The following is a 15,431-nucleotide window of genomic DNA, read 5'->3' on the forward strand; positions in this document are numbered from 1 at the left end:
CTCACACCTTTAATCCCAGCATTAGGGAGGTGGAGACAGGAAGTGATATGGCTGGGCAGAGAGAGGAATATAAGGCGGGAGGAGACAGGAGGAGACAGGAGCTCCGCTCTTTTCAGTCTGAGGACTCCTAAAGGTAAGAAGTCTCTCTAGTGGCTGGTTCCTTTACTTCTCTGATCTTTCAGCATTTACCCCGATAGCTGACTCTGGGTTTTTATTAAAACCAATCAGAATTTGCACTACAGTAGTAGATTCTGTTTGACACTGAGAAACAGTGCTCAGAAGTACCACTCATTTTTGAAAAGCATGTTTGTAAGGTAATTTCTAACTTCACAGTCTTTATTCGTGAAAAATTTAAAGCCAAAAATGCAATCTCTGCCAGAAGTCAGAGAATTTTTAGTCTTAGAGATGGAAAGTCAAGAAAGGCAGAAGTTGAGGTTGAACTTAGGATCTGGTCAGCTCAGCAAAGGCACATGAGAAGGGACAGTGCTGGAACCATTGGAAAAACAGGGATTCTGATATGGGAACCATGAAGTTTATGTTGGGAAAGAATGTTTCTCCAAGCAGTGTTAGGATGCCTTTGAGATATGTTTGGGGGCTGGGTACTGGTAGCACACGCCCTTAATCCCAGCACTTGAGAAGCAGAGGCAAGTGGATCTCTGTGAGTTCAAGGCCAGCCTGGTCTAGAGTGAGTTCCAGGACAGGCTACAAAAGCCACACAGTGAGTGAGTGAGTGAGTGAGTGAGTGAGTGAGTGAGAGAGAGACAGAGAGAGAGACAGAGACAGAGACCAATGAAGAGCAAAGTAGCGGTTAGAGGTCTTAGAAATTTTTAGGAGGTAGACCTGACTTCACAACCATGTATGTGTATGGAATTGTGAGCACACTGAGATGGAGAAACAATCCCTAAAATGAGCAAAAGGCATAGTGCTGCTGCTTGTTCATCTGGAGGTTTATCTACATAAGGTCTCCTACAAGGGTATCTAGAGAAAGCTGCTGGTGTGGGAAGAGAACAAAGATGTGACCAGTCACCCGCTCACTGGGCTTGGACTCTAAGCTGAGTCCTAGATGTAGATATGAACTGTTTTGTAGTAGGGCGTTTCTTCACTAAGCCTGGCCACAGCTTTCAATAAGACCTTCCCTCTGAGCCTCCTTTAGAGCAGTGCACTCAGCCCACAGCTCTGCGGCCACCCTTGCCTTCCTGAGCCATTCTCATTGGGGTGGGACATTGTTTATGCTCCCCTTGGAGTTCCTGTCCACTTCTAGGGATATTCACCACAGCCTCCCAGTTCAGCCAGCAGCACTTGTATGAATCTCTGACCCTCCTCCATACTCAGGACTTCTTTAGCTACTTACTACTAGCTCTGTTCCCACTGTACAGAGACGTGACAGAGACCTGTATCTCTACTGGAGCCCTCAGCTGGGTCACCCCATCCTGTCCTGTGTTAGAAGGCCATTGTGAGAGTCCTGATCCCTCTTGTTCCCTATATACCTATGAAATCCTTCCCATCTTCTGGGCCTCTGTGTGTGTGTGTGTGTGTGTGTGTGTGTGTGTGTGTGTGTGTGTGTGTGCGCATGCCTCAGTGCTGGGATTAAGGCATGTGCCACCAAGCTGGATTGGAACAGATTAAAAAAAAAAAAAAGATTTACAGCCGGGTGGTGGTGGTGGTGGTGGTGGTGGTGGTGGTGGTGGTGGTGGTGGTGGTGCAGCACACCTTTAATCCTTCCCAGCACTTGGGAGGCAGAGCCAGGCGGATTTCTGTCAGTTCAAGGCCAGCCTGGTCTACAGAGCAAGATCCAGGACAGGCACCAAAACTACACAGAGAAACTCTGTCTTGAAAAAAAAAATTACTTATTATTATTTTATATGTATGGGTGTTTTGCCTGCATGTATCTGTGTACTGTGCACATGCATGTAGTTCCATCAGAACCAGAAGAGGGGAGTTGTTGGATCCCTTGGAACTGGAGTTACAGACTCTTGTGATTGATGCTGGAAACCAAACCTCGGTCCTCTGCAAGAGCAGCATGTGCTTTTAACTGTGGCCAAAAACTCTGGGCAGATTCTTAAAAGGACTTATGCTTGTGACTTGAGGGGGTTCAGCTGTGCCTCCTGCACTCTTGTCACTTGCTCTTGTATGTACAATGCGGTTATAAAAGATGGGCTATAAGATGTTACCTTGTAATAAAAGTTATATAAGGAGCTGTGGTGATACACACAGCATGGACTACACAGCAAGATCCTGTCTTAAATAACAAACAACTGGGGTTGGTGGTGATGTGATCAAGTGTGCACTCAAGAAGGAGGACAATGAAGAATAGAAGGCAGATAGTTATAGTGGGTAAGGTAAAATATTTACTCAGTACCTATTGGGTGTGCTATGGCTAAGGAGATTAGATATGAGAAACAATGCCATTATAAGACTGATTATCTATTAAATAAGAATCTAGTGTGGAGTAACCTAAGGCTGTTGGACTCTGTTCCATTCTTGAATGCTTAGTGATAGTCTTTACTTTTGGGCTCACTGTCCTGCTGTTGTACATAGAACACTCCTAAGATACCCTAGCTTTTAGGGATACATGGTTGCTCCTAGTGTGTCTCCCTGGTGTCATTGATAAACTTGGTTTAGTTAGACCGTGAGGCACACACACTAGAAAGGATCCAGGGAACCTCTGCATCTGACCTCATCATCCCATTTTCCCTTTGTGAGTTTCTTCAGTTGCCTAAACTTTTCACAATGCTACAATCAATCGACAGCTTGTTTTTCTATGAAATGAATCCTACAGGGACTCAGAGCAACTCCAGCTAGCATGGTTCAGCGCCCCCTAGTGTACCACATGGTACTGTGGCAGAGCCATGTTATCCCCAAGAAGGCACTGCCCCACATAAATGGATCTGTGCTTTGAGATGACACTGTTAACCTGTAATTATTTTACCTGTCAACTAGTTAGTTACCCAAACTTTCTTACACCACACTTAAAATGACTGTCTTTCCATTCATTTTCATACAATATCACTATTAACAGCAAACATCTGAAAGGAAATGGCTTGTCCAATCTGAACTAGAATTATGTCATTATCCTAAAGAACATCCCACTAGCTTACTCATTCTGGCTCCAGTGAACAATCTGGCAATGGTGAAATGGCTCAGCAGGTAAAGATGGTTGCTGACAAGCCTGATGACTGAGTTTGAACCCTAAAACTCACAAGGTAGGAGAAAACTAACTCTTGCAAGCTCTCTTTGTACCTATATGCATGCACACACACACACACACACACACACACACACACACACACACACACACACACACAAATAAATTAAAATAGAGTAAAATAAAAAAAACTCTTCAGATTTAATTCCTCTTGGTCACTTCCTTCTAAAGTATTCCCTCAGAATTTCACATGGCAATGACATTTTCTGTTATATTATTTTTAGTTGTAAAGATTTCCTCCTCCTTTAAAACTCAGAAACTTAGCAAAAGAAAACTGACAAGTGTGTTCATTTCCTGGTCATGTGTGACATACACTGAGACTGTGAAGCACTTGTAGCTCTGCTTCCCTGTGTCTCTTACAAGGGCTTTTCTTGTTGGCTGAGAGCGATGCTCATCGGGAAAAGGGGTCTATGAATCTGTAGTTAGGGAGGAGCCAGAGGGACTTCTGAACTCTGCTACATTGTGACTTTAGGAAATAAAAGTCCATTTGGTGGACAACATGTGACCATCTGACACAGCATACCACTGAGCCAAAGCTATTTTGTTAGTTACCATGGCAAGTCAAGGCGAAGGCAGAACTCAGCTGCTGATGAACTGCAGGTGGGACTGTGGCAAGCAGGAAAGGTACTGCTCTTCCAGGGTTAGGGTAGGTGGGACAGGGTGCTTCCTCGCCACCCCCACAGTCTTACTTCTCTGCTACTCATACCACCCACCACTGGCCCTTGACTTCCACACACCTTGCCTCTGAATAATTCACACTTCTATGCTGCTGTTGGGGGGTGAATGTGGGCTTCCAGTATTGATTGGTGACACCCAAGAGCCCCACCTTGGAATGCTACCACCTGTGTAAGTAGCAGGGTTTGGGCAACTGCCTACATGTTTACTTAAGTGAAGATTATTGGAAAAAAACAACAGATGGACTGGGGTTAGTGATAAGTGCTGATGAAAGGGTCCGACAAGGGTAAACATCTCTACTCAACCAATGTGCCCTGGAACTAAATGGCTCCCTAAAGCTCAGTTGTAACTTAATAAAAATAGTGTGCAATGCTAAATATCATGCTATCAAAATTTATGTGTAGAATGTAATATAAAGCAATGGAAGAAATTGTAAAAATTTAAGATTATATCTGAATTATCAGACCCTGTGATCTAGAGCTCTCCTGAGGGAAGAATGTAGTGGGGTGAGATGCATCTGCTGGATTCTTCAGCACTGTTTTCAACATTATTTCCCTGAGCAACACTACAGCCATGAGTGTGGAGCTCAGTCTGTTGTGCCCCTTTGCACCTGACCCATGGGTTAGGGTTAGGCTCAAGGTTCATCTTGAGGTATCATAAACACAGGAGGTCATTTATATTTCACATTTATCTGACATCTTAGCATTAAGTAATCATGTTTTCATTATATGACAGAAAAACATTTCTATCATAAATATGGATTTTATAACATTTTGTAAAGTTATGGGAATTGGAGGTGTAGAGCTGGCTCAGGAATTAAGAGTGCTTGCTAGTTGGGTGTAGTTGTGCATGCTTTTAATCCTAGCACTAGGTGGGGAAAGGTAGGCAGATCTCTGTGAGTTCCAGGCCAGCTTGGTTTATATAGTGAGTTCCAGGACAGTCAGGGTTATGGGAGAGACCCTGTCTTAAAAAAACAAAACCAAAACAAAAAAACCAACACCCTGCCCCAATCCAAACTATACCAAATAACAACAAGAAAAAGAATGTTTGCTGCTCAATCTTGAGGACTAGAGTTCAGATGCCAGTACCCATGTTAGGTGGCTCACTATTGTATATAACTCCAGCTCCAAGGGATCCAATGCCCTCTTCTGGACTTGGCAGAGCCCTGCTCCCTCACATGTACAGATACTCACTCAGACACATACACATAAAATAAAATAATGTAAATATTTTTAAAGAGTAAGAGCAAGTGGTGATTATGATCTAACACATTACATGAAATTCACAAAGAATTTATAAAAATATTTTTACAAACAAATTCTGGGAATGGAAGCAACTTAACACAGGTATATTATTACAAGATTTCTGAACACCCATCACATACTTTCAGGATCAAGCACACTCCTGGGAGAAAGCCATGCCTGGGTCATATAGCCTTCTTGTATAGCAGAGGAGGGCTATTTCTGCTCAGCAGTCCAAGCATCATTTCCCGAGGGCTGGGGAGGTGCAACACTGGCAACAGCATTGACAGAGGAATAATTTAGTGTGCAGTCTGCCTGCATCTCAGCCCATCTGCAGAGTGGGTACTTACTTCTTTCTGCTGTTAATGTCTTCTACAGAACCAGACAAGTTCTCTGACAAATTACAGGCAAATAGAAAATAAAGGATTAGCCCCTTTCCCAGCCCTTAGGGTGTTGAATTATGAGAGACACAGGGACTAAGGCTGAGGCACATGACACTTACCTATGAGTGCCAAATGTCTCCCACAGGAAGGGTCCATTGTCCACAAAGCAACGGGTTCTATGCCCTTAGACCTTACCTGCAAGGTCTCTGCAGAGATCTGTCCATGGTACATAGCACCACACACTGGCTGGCACAAGCCCTGCATAACAGAACTATGCCACTGGAAACCCACAACACATGCAGGAAATGGAATCACCCTGAATTGTTGGCTTCCCATGGGGATGTTCTGTGCACATATATTATGTTGTGGCACAAGCCTGGCACACCTGAATCCCAGTGAGCTGCAGCTGGGGATCCCTGACAGTAAGCCCCAGGTGGCTGCTCATGTTGCGTCCACAGCCAATTTAGGAGAATTCTACAGTGTCAGGAAGAATACAGCTGCCAAAAAATCCCACAAGGCTATCCAGATGCTACTTTACCAGAAAGCTACTTTATTTAGTTACACTATCTCTCTAGAATGAACTGTACAGTGACATTTACCGAGGAACACATACATGCCAGGGGCTGGCTGCAGAGCGTAGATTTGCAGGTGTGGAGGGCAGGAATGGGCTCATCTTTTCACTGTCCATCCCCCCAGGGGATGCTGACCCTGTAGAAAGCATTAAGAGATGTAAGGAGCTGTGAGCTTTGAAATGACTTCTTAATTCTATACTGCTGAAGAAAGTGCATGCAAACATCAAATAAGAAAAATAACCTGAAAAAAAAAAAACCCAGAAGAGTTTACTGGCTTAAATATATGTTTTTAAAATTTCATGTCAGATTCTCTCAGAGCACTGATGACTAATGTAAAAACTTGTCATGGAGACAGGAACCAGCACTAATGGGCTTCTGAACTACTGCCAAGAAACTGAGGAGTGTGAGGTTTTGTGTTTGCCCACACCACATGTATCTACACAAACATCTCATGTATATACTCTTCTGAGAGCAGCCTTGGTGCCAAAAAGCTGGCTGAGCACTTGCCTGCACACTGCCTCTGCAGCAGGCCCGAGATGCTGATGGGCTGTCGGGGTAGTCCAGTCCATGAACTACTAAGGCTGGGGGAAGGCCCTTGTGCTGCTCTGCTGGATAGCTGTGATGCTGGAGCTGGTGATAGTTCCTTGTAGGGCATCTGCAATGGTGGGACTCTAACAATAAATTAAACAAAAACATTCACAAATGCTCTTCATATTTCTAGTAACATGGTCATCTAAGCACTGACTACTATGTGGCCTTAAAGGTCATCTGTTGATAAAAAACCATGTTCTGAATACCTAGGATGAATAAGGCCTGCTCTAGGCTGAGAAGGTGGTGAACAGGACCATTCAGAGGCTGCCCTTGTTCTGTCTGCTGTCCTAGGGACTTGCTGTACAGATGCTGACCAAAGTCAAGAGGCATCTGCATTTCTCCTAGGGTCCGTGACAATGAGTAGCTGAGTAGGAACAAAGGGAGCTAGGGTCTTTAAAACTTCATGATCTGCCCTGTCACCACAGCCAGCTTCAGCCCGTATCTACCTGTTCCTAGAAGCCACCTCACTCCACCTTTCCCAATGCCTTCCAACAACTCTAGGCAGTTCTAGCACCTTCTCACCATGTGGTACCATCTTGCCTCTTTAGGCCAGCCTGTAGTTCCTCCTCTCATCTTTTAGTCACCAAGGGCTCCAGGTTCCATTCTCAGCATCCTGAAGGTTATGGAAGCTTCCTTGGCAATCTTGTCCAGACAATGTTTTTGACTATGTCCTCCAGAAAGATGAGTTTTTACTCATGTGTGCTGCCCAGGCTCACCTTACAGGCTGTATTCAGTATGGTGTTATCATCAGCTGACTGAATTCCCCTTCTTTGCTAATCGCTACTTTTTCTAGATTTTATGGGTTTTGGACATCCTGGAACCTTGTAGTTCTTGGGGACACTGCTCATCCTGGGGCAGCTAACTTCTGTAACCCATGAACAGCTTGCCTGTGGGCACACTTCTCACCAGCAAACCTACTTGCCCACACCCCTATCTTCCTTTTTCAAATCCACAAACACCAGCCTTTCTCTTGCCTATACATTCTGGATGAGCAGGGACTGCCAGTGAGCCCAGGATCTACAGAGTTATTCAGAATAAACAATCAACACTTCTTGCCTTCCGCAGAAAGCACAGAACAAATTTATGTTCACTTTTCCCTACCCTTTCTGCAACAATCTCTAGACAGTCATCTCTGTTGCCTTCTTACTACAGATGATTCAAACAGAGTCAGGGAACTCAGCAACATACTTACCCTGTATATAACCATGTAGTTTAAAGGAGCCAAAAATGGATGCTGGGGTTGCAATAACAACACAATATACCACCAACCAGGGGAATCAAAAGCCAGTAGAGAGTAAGGTGAGGTTGGTGCTTCAGGGTGAACCAGCGTCAAGGAAGGGGGATAAAGTCTCCAGGGTGGGCAAAAACCTTTTGTCAGGTTCTTCAACCAACAGACAAATGCACATAACCTCAGGACCCAAGAAGCAGACATGGCTACATAGGCCATGTGCTTACTGCAACTGGGTTAGCCGAAGGTAGGCAGTGAAATACAGACTTTATTATAGCATTGTAGGATGTTCAAGGGAAGCAGCTGAAAGTTCAGGGCTTGCCTTCTGGAGACTAGCCTTTGAGTGCTCAGAATGTGTGTAAGAGACATTGGGAGCCGCCCACCTGACCATGGAGAGAGGTGTGGCTGAGTGAAAGATGTGTCTTTAGAGTCACACTATAGCTACAGGCTAAGCCAGCCTGTCTCTGCTTCTGTGAAGTATTTTATGGGGCACAGTCAGCCTGCAAGCTTCTACTCCTCCAGCCACACTCCTCATACAAAGGCAGAGCTGAGGAGCTGCATGAAAAGCAAGAATATTTACCTCTTGGCTTTCACAGGAAACATTTGTGACCCTAACTTACTCCTTTAAGCAGTTACTGTGCAGCCATTAAGTAGTTCTTTTTGAGGTCTCTAAGTCATACCTTGGATTAAAAAAAACTATAGCTATAAAATGAAACATATAATACAACATTCTCCAAACATGGACACATAGGATTAAGAGGCAACCTGTCAGCTTCAACACTGGCTGGAGGTTTGGTTGGCTTATGTTTTACCATAACAAGGACCTACCTGATAGCCTTTGTCATGCTTGCATGGCTGGGTGTCAAGCTGAGATGCTGGGATCCCCGGCAGGAGACACTGCCTGTGGAGGGAATAAAACATACTGTGTGGTATTAGTGTGTCACAGTACCAGATCATACCTGCTGCTGCTTCTTTGCGGGTATGGTAATGTCTCCATTATGAGACCAGTATCAGGTGGCATGTGTACCCACAGACCATCTCTGACTCTAGGCAGTTCTCTGAGTGTGACTATTGACCCACCATGCACCCCAAATCCTTCCCATTGCCACACAAGAAACATGTGTCTTATCTTCTATTTTTCACCTATGCCACTTTTCAACTTGGAGATAATGTGAACAATTCAAATAAATTGGCAGCTTGATGTCAGTGGTTGGGACCAGAATCAACCAGGCCAGTTGAATTTCAGCCTCAAAAAGTTGCCTCTGAGCCATGGAGACTTCTCTGATGGCCAGTAGTTAGTCAGCAAGGGCCAGACATACATGCCTGGTACACAAGTGCTCAGTGAATACCAGTAGTCACATATGGAGGCCTGGAAAGCATCTCCAGGAGAATACCCCATTTACACTTAAAAAGAATGTTCATTCTGCTATTGTCAGGTGATGTCTGTATGTGCTTTTTTTACCCCCCGAGACAGGGTTTCTCTGTGTAGCTTTGTGCCTTTCCTGGAACTCACTTGGTAGTCCAGGCTGGCCTCAAACTCACAGAGATCCGACTGGCTCTGCCTCCTGAGTGCTGGGATTAAAGGCGTGTGCCACCACTGCCTGGCTGTATATGCTTTTTTTTTTTATAAGTTAATTTGGCTAAATTTCTTTGGTCTTCTAACTTCTTAGCAATTACATAGTCAGTGGTTTATCAATTATAAAGATTTGGATATTGAAACAACCAAACTATAATCTTTGGATTTCTTTTTAACTCATCATATATTTGGGTTTGTTGTCTATACACAGTTAATTGTTTTAGCTTCTTGTATAGTAAACATTTGGCATCATAAAATGTCTCTTTGTTACTAGTAATATTGTTATCTTAAAATTTACTTTGTCTATTATGAATAAAAGTCACTCTAATTCCTTTCTGGTTGCTGTTTGCATGATATCTGCTCTGTAGGTTTTCCTTTGCCTATTTGTGCCTTTGAATTGAGTATATTTCTTTTTCTTTCTTTTCTTTCTTTTTTCTTTTTTTTGGTTTTTCGAGACAGGGTCTTTCTGTGCAGCTTTGCATCTTTTCTGGATCTTGCTCTGTAGACCAGGCTGGCCTCAAACTGAGTATATTTCTTATAGACAGAATGTATGTAGAATTTTTATGCCAGTCTGACAATCTCTGCTTTTTTGCTGGAGCATTTAGTCCATTCCACTTAAGGTAACTTTTGATGTGGTTGGATTTGGGTCGACCCTCACATATTGATAATGGGAGACTTCAATACCCCACTTTCACTAATGGACAAAGCATCCATACAAAAACTGAACAGAGACATACTGGAACTAACAGATGTTATGACTCAAATGGACTTAATAGATATCTACAGAATATTCCACCCTAACGTAAAAGAATATACTTTCTTCTCAGCACCTCATGGAACTTTCTTTAAAATTGACCACATACTAGGTCACAAAAATAAATCTCAACAGATACAAATAAATTGGAATAACCTCCTGTGTTTTATCAGACCACCATGGCTTAAAGTTAGATTTTAGCAACAACAAAAATTACAGAAAGCCTACCAACCCATGGAAATTGAATAATGCTCAACTGAACCACCAATGGGTCAAGGAAGAAATAAAGAAATTAAAGACTTCCTAGAATTCAGTGAAACTGAATGTACAACATACCCAAACTTATGGGACACTATGAAAGCAGTGCTATGAGGAAACTTTATTTATTTTATTTATTTATTTATTTACTTATTTTTTGGTTTTTTGAGACAGGGTTTCTCTGCGTAGTTTTGCGCCTTTCCTGGAGCTCACTTGGTAGCCCAGGCTGGCCTCGAACTCACAGCGATCCTCCTGGCTCTGCCTCCCGAGTGCTGGGATTAAAGGCGTGCGCCACCACTGCCCGGCTGAGGAAACTTTATAGCACTAAATGCCTACATAAAGAAGTCAAAGAAATGTCACACTAGTGATTTAACAGCACACCTGAAACCTCTAGAACAAAAGGAAGCAAGCCTACCCAAGAGGAGTAGATGGCAGGAGATAATCAAGCTGAAGGCTGAAATCAATAAAATAGAAACAAAGAGAACAATACAAAGAATCAATGAAACAAAGAGTTGGTTCTTTGAGAACACCAACAAGACAGACAAACCCTTATCCAAACTAACTAAAAGGCAGAGAGAGAATATCTAAGTCAACAAAATCAGAAAAGAAAAGGGGGGCACAACATCAGACACTGAGGAAATCCACAGAATCTTTAGGTCATACTTTAAAAACCTGTACTCCACAAAACTGGAAAATCTAAAAGAAATGGATAATTTTTTTGATAGATACCAAAGTTAAATCAAGAACAGATAAACAATTTAAGTAGAACTATTACCCCTAGGGAAACAGAATGAGTTAATAAAAGTCTCCCAACCAAAAAAAGCCCAGTCCAGATGGTTTTAGTACAGAATCCTACCAGACTTTCAAAGAGCTAATGCCAAAACTCCTCAGATTATTTCACAGAAGGAACAATGTTAAATTCATTTCATGAGGCCATAGTCATCCTGATACCCAAACCACACAAAGATTCAACAAAGAAAAAGAATTACAGACCAATTTCTCTCATGAACATAGATGCAAAAATACTCATTAAAATACTTGCAAACCAAATCTAAGAACATATCAAGATCATCCACCATGATCTAGTAGGCTTCATCCCAGAGATGCAGGGATGATTCAACATATGAAAATCAGTCAATATAGTATTTGAAGTTGTAGCTGGAGCAAAAGACAAGGAGACTAAAGGAGATTGAGAGGATACAAACTGGAATGGAAGAAATCAAAGCATCATTATTTGCAGAAGATATGACAGACCCCGAAAATTCTACCAGGGAATTCTTACAGCTGATAAACACCTTTAGTGAAGTGGCTGGACACAAGGTTAACTAATAAAATAAAATAAAAATCAGTAGACCTCCTATCCACAAATGGCAAATGGGTTGAAGAAATCAGGGAAACAACACCCTTCATAACATCCACATATAATATAAAATATCTTGGGGTAACTCTAAGCAAGTGAAAGACTTGTATGACAAAAACTTCAAGTCTTTGAAGAAAGAAATTGAAGAAGATATCAGAAGATGGAAAGATTTCCCATGCTCAAGAATTGGTAGGATTAACATAGTTAAAAATGACCATCCTAAAAAAAAAAAAAAAAAAAAAGCTCTTTTGGCCGGGCGGTGGTGGCGCACGCCTTTAATCCCAGCACTCGGGAGGCAGAGCCAGGTGGATCTCTGTGAGTTCGAGGCCAGCCTGGGCTACCAAGTGAGCTCCAGGAAAGGCGCAAAGCTACACAGAGAAACCCTGTCTCGAAAAACCAAAAAAAAAAAAAAAAAAAAAAAAAAAAATGACCATCCTACCAAAAGCAATCTACAGTTTTCAATGCAATCCCCATAAACATTCCAACACAATTCTTTACAGACCTTGAAAGGACAATACTCAACTTCATATGGAAAAACAAAAATCCCAGGATAGCTAAAACAATCCTGTACAATAAAAGAACTTCCAGAGGTATCACCAGCCCTGATTTCAAGCTGTACTACAGAGCTATAGTAATAAAAACCTCATAGTATTGGCATAAAAACAGATAGGTTGATCAATGGAATCCAACCAAAGACCCAGACAAATTCACACACCTATGGACACATGATTTTTGATAAAGAAGCTAGAAAGAAATATACAATAGAAAAAAGAAAGCATCTTCAACAAATGGTGCTGGTCTAACTGGGTATCATCCAGCAGCTGATGGGAGCAGATGCAGTGACCCACAGCCAAACAAAGGACTGTAGGCGCCAGAGGGTTGGAGGACACCATGAGAACACGGACCACACAATCAAATAGCAGGGGACACAGAGACTGAAGCAACAATCCTGGAACCTGTATGGGTCTGAGCTAGGTCCTTTGCATATATGTTATGGCTGTGTAGCTGGGTGTTCTTGTGGGATTCCTAACAGTGGGAGTGGGGGTGTCTCTGACTCTTTTGCATGTTCTTAGAACCCTTTCCTCCTACTGGGTTGCCTCATCCAACCTTAAGGGTTTGTGTCTAGACTTACTGTTACTTGTTATGCAATGTTCAGTTGATATCCCTGGGAGGCCTGATCTTTTTTTTTTCTTTTTCAGAAGGGAAACAGGGGAGTAGATCAGGGAGAAAGGGGAGGTGGTGTGGGTAAGGGGGGACTGGGAGGAGTGGAGGGAGGGGAAACTGTGGTTGGGATGTAATATATGAGAGAAGAATTAAAAAAAAAAAAGAAGAAGAAGAAGAAGAAGAAGACTCCTTCCTGGTATGGCTGCCTTGAATTAAGGACTGTCAGTCAAGCAGGCAGTTGGACTACCCTTATGTGAGCACTGACTGTCCTAAATACTCCATGGATGTTTTGTGGTAGCTACGTGACAACTAGAGCTGCTTGCTGCTGAAACACAGATCTAGCTCTTGAAGGCATGCACACCATTGCCACAATGATTCCAAATAGCTGTGCTAGACTCTGCTATCACAAATTTCAGTGAAGTTTTCACCCAAGCCAGAGGGAAGCATGTCCCCTGTTGATCTAACAGAGGGATTGTTAGATAACTGTATAAATGAACAATGCCATAACTGGTGAATGCAGTGGGCCATTTACGTGATAGTGGCTGTTATTGTTGCAAACCTCTTTGTGGCTGTATAAGCCACACACACACACACACACACACACACACACACACACACACACACACACACACACCTAGAGCCAAGGGGTTAATGTTAGGTATTTTTCTCTATCACTTTGAGATATGAATCTTGCCAAATGCCAAATCTGAAACTGGCCAATTCAGCTGGACTGGTTGGCTAGTGAACTCCAGGGATCCATCTCTTTCTGCTCTCTCAGCACTAATACGTGCACTGTTGCACCTGGTTTTTACATGGGTCCTTATGCTTTCAGAGCAAGTACTGTATTCACTGAGCTTTCTCTCTAACTGTGACCAGGATGGAGCAGGGGGAATGGCAATGGGCTCTACACTTCCTAGAACTGTAAGGAAAGACTATAGGTTTTGGAATTTGATCTGTTGGGTAACAAGAGCTCCCACAGCCAGAGCAGGAGGGCTGTGGATATTAGGAAGCCCACATGAGAAGAATCAGGGTCTGGAGGGATCATTGGATAAGAGCCACCAGGGCAATGAACCAGCAACCCAAGTCAATTACCAGCAAATAAAGAGGCAAAACAACTTTTGATTAAACTACAAGGAGATAATAAAACAAGATCAGTTTTTTCCATGGTGCATGATCCCAAGAGCTTCTCCTAAAATGGTTCACAATATTTCTATTGTGGTGAACCCAAAATCTCCCAGCCAGCTAGTGGAGGGTAACTCTTAAGTAGGTAAGAACTGACAACGTTGGTGAAATATGACTTTCAGGGAAAATATCCTAGTTTGTGCATGGATTTGAAGTAAGATCACAGGAAATTTTACTTACCCATGCGTCCATCCTGAGGTGGACTAATCAGAGAGATTCTTGAAGGGCCTGCTGCCATTTCAGGCTACATATGTAAAAGAAAACAGCCAGTGAAATTTCCAAACTGCCACTTTTGAGAGTCCAATTTTGTTCATCAGGACCCATGTCCTGAAGCTCGAGCTCTGCACTCCTGTCACCTCTGACAAAACCCCCTGCTTACTGGGTGACAGCCACATAGGCTGAGACAGAGCAGGGCAGGGCAGAGGATTGCCTGTTCTCCCTGGCTCTGAAATAGTAAATGATGCAGGACCCCCACTAAATTCCTTTAGGAATATCAGGAGAGTAAAGGACAAGTAAGATCTCAAGTAATCTGGTTGGAGTTGCCTTGCTGAACCCTTTTCCCACAGACACTAGGAGCACAGGTAATGTTACTATCCTTGCTTGACTCAGAGAAGACTTCTGCCTTGCAAAGTTTAAAATGTTTACTAACTGCCCCCTTTCCAGATGTCTGCCTATGTGCAGTCTGACACTTCACTTTGGAGTTTCACTCACTGAATTCTGGTTTTTTTTTCCAGCTGCAATATATCAACTGTGCTTTTTATCTTCAGTATCTCTAGCTCACCCTAACTGCTTGGGTGCTAAGGAAACCTGAAGCTGAATGATCTGACCCCCTCCCCCCAAAATAAGGGTCCCTCTCCACCATTAATATGGTAGTCTGGAGAACGATGAGTACACAAGTTCTCAGGTAGAAAGGTGGAAGCAGGTGTCTAGCCTCCAAGGAGCTGAGATATGTAGCGGGGAATCTGTGAATGTCTGGGAGGTCTAAGGTAGGGAGCAAGGGAGGTGGAGGTGCCCAGGGTATGGTGGGCATACACTGGAGGAAGTGAGCATGTACAAGAGGTCAGTTGAACAGAGAGGGGCAGTCTTTGTGCCAACTGCCAAAGACCTCCTCCTCAAGGAATAACTTCTCATGAATAACTTCTCATTCCCTGCTAAAGTCTTACCTATCTACTCTGAAATCTAGATTCCTTTATAAGGAGGTTCAAGAGATTCTCTTAGAAATGGACATGATTTCTGATTAAC

The 15,431-nt window shown here is 43.0% G+C and overlaps 1 protein-coding gene across 3 annotated transcripts in view; it reads right to left on the reverse strand.

Annotated features, from left to right (window-relative positions):
* Window positions 1–6,025: 6,025 nt before the first annotated feature.
* The window catches only part of Rnf212 (ring finger protein 212), a 35,058-nt gene continuing 25,652 nt past the window's right edge, over window positions 6,026–15,431 (reverse strand). For 2 of the 3 annotated variants that reach the window (XM_037209309.1, XM_037209310.1), the window contains 4 exons: window positions 14,370–14,433; window positions 8,724–8,817; window positions 6,584–6,747; window positions 6,026–6,212 (listed from right to left, as the gene is read on the reverse strand). In XM_037209309.1, coding sequence (XP_037065204.1) covers window positions 6,100–6,212; window positions 6,584–6,747; window positions 8,724–8,817; window positions 14,370–14,433 — 435 coding nt within the window. In that variant the 3' untranslated portion in view covers window positions 6,026–6,099. The remainder of the gene's footprint in view (window positions 6,213–6,583; window positions 6,748–8,723; window positions 8,818–14,369; window positions 14,434–15,431) is intronic. The other variant, XM_028867448.2, reaches the window with a different exon arrangement.

The sequence above is a fragment of the Peromyscus leucopus genome, chromosome 10, assembly GCF_004664715.2.
Source record: "Peromyscus leucopus breed LL Stock chromosome 10, UCI_PerLeu_2.1, whole genome shotgun sequence".
Classification (NCBI taxonomy): Eukaryota; Metazoa; Chordata; class Mammalia; order Rodentia; family Cricetidae; genus Peromyscus; species Peromyscus leucopus.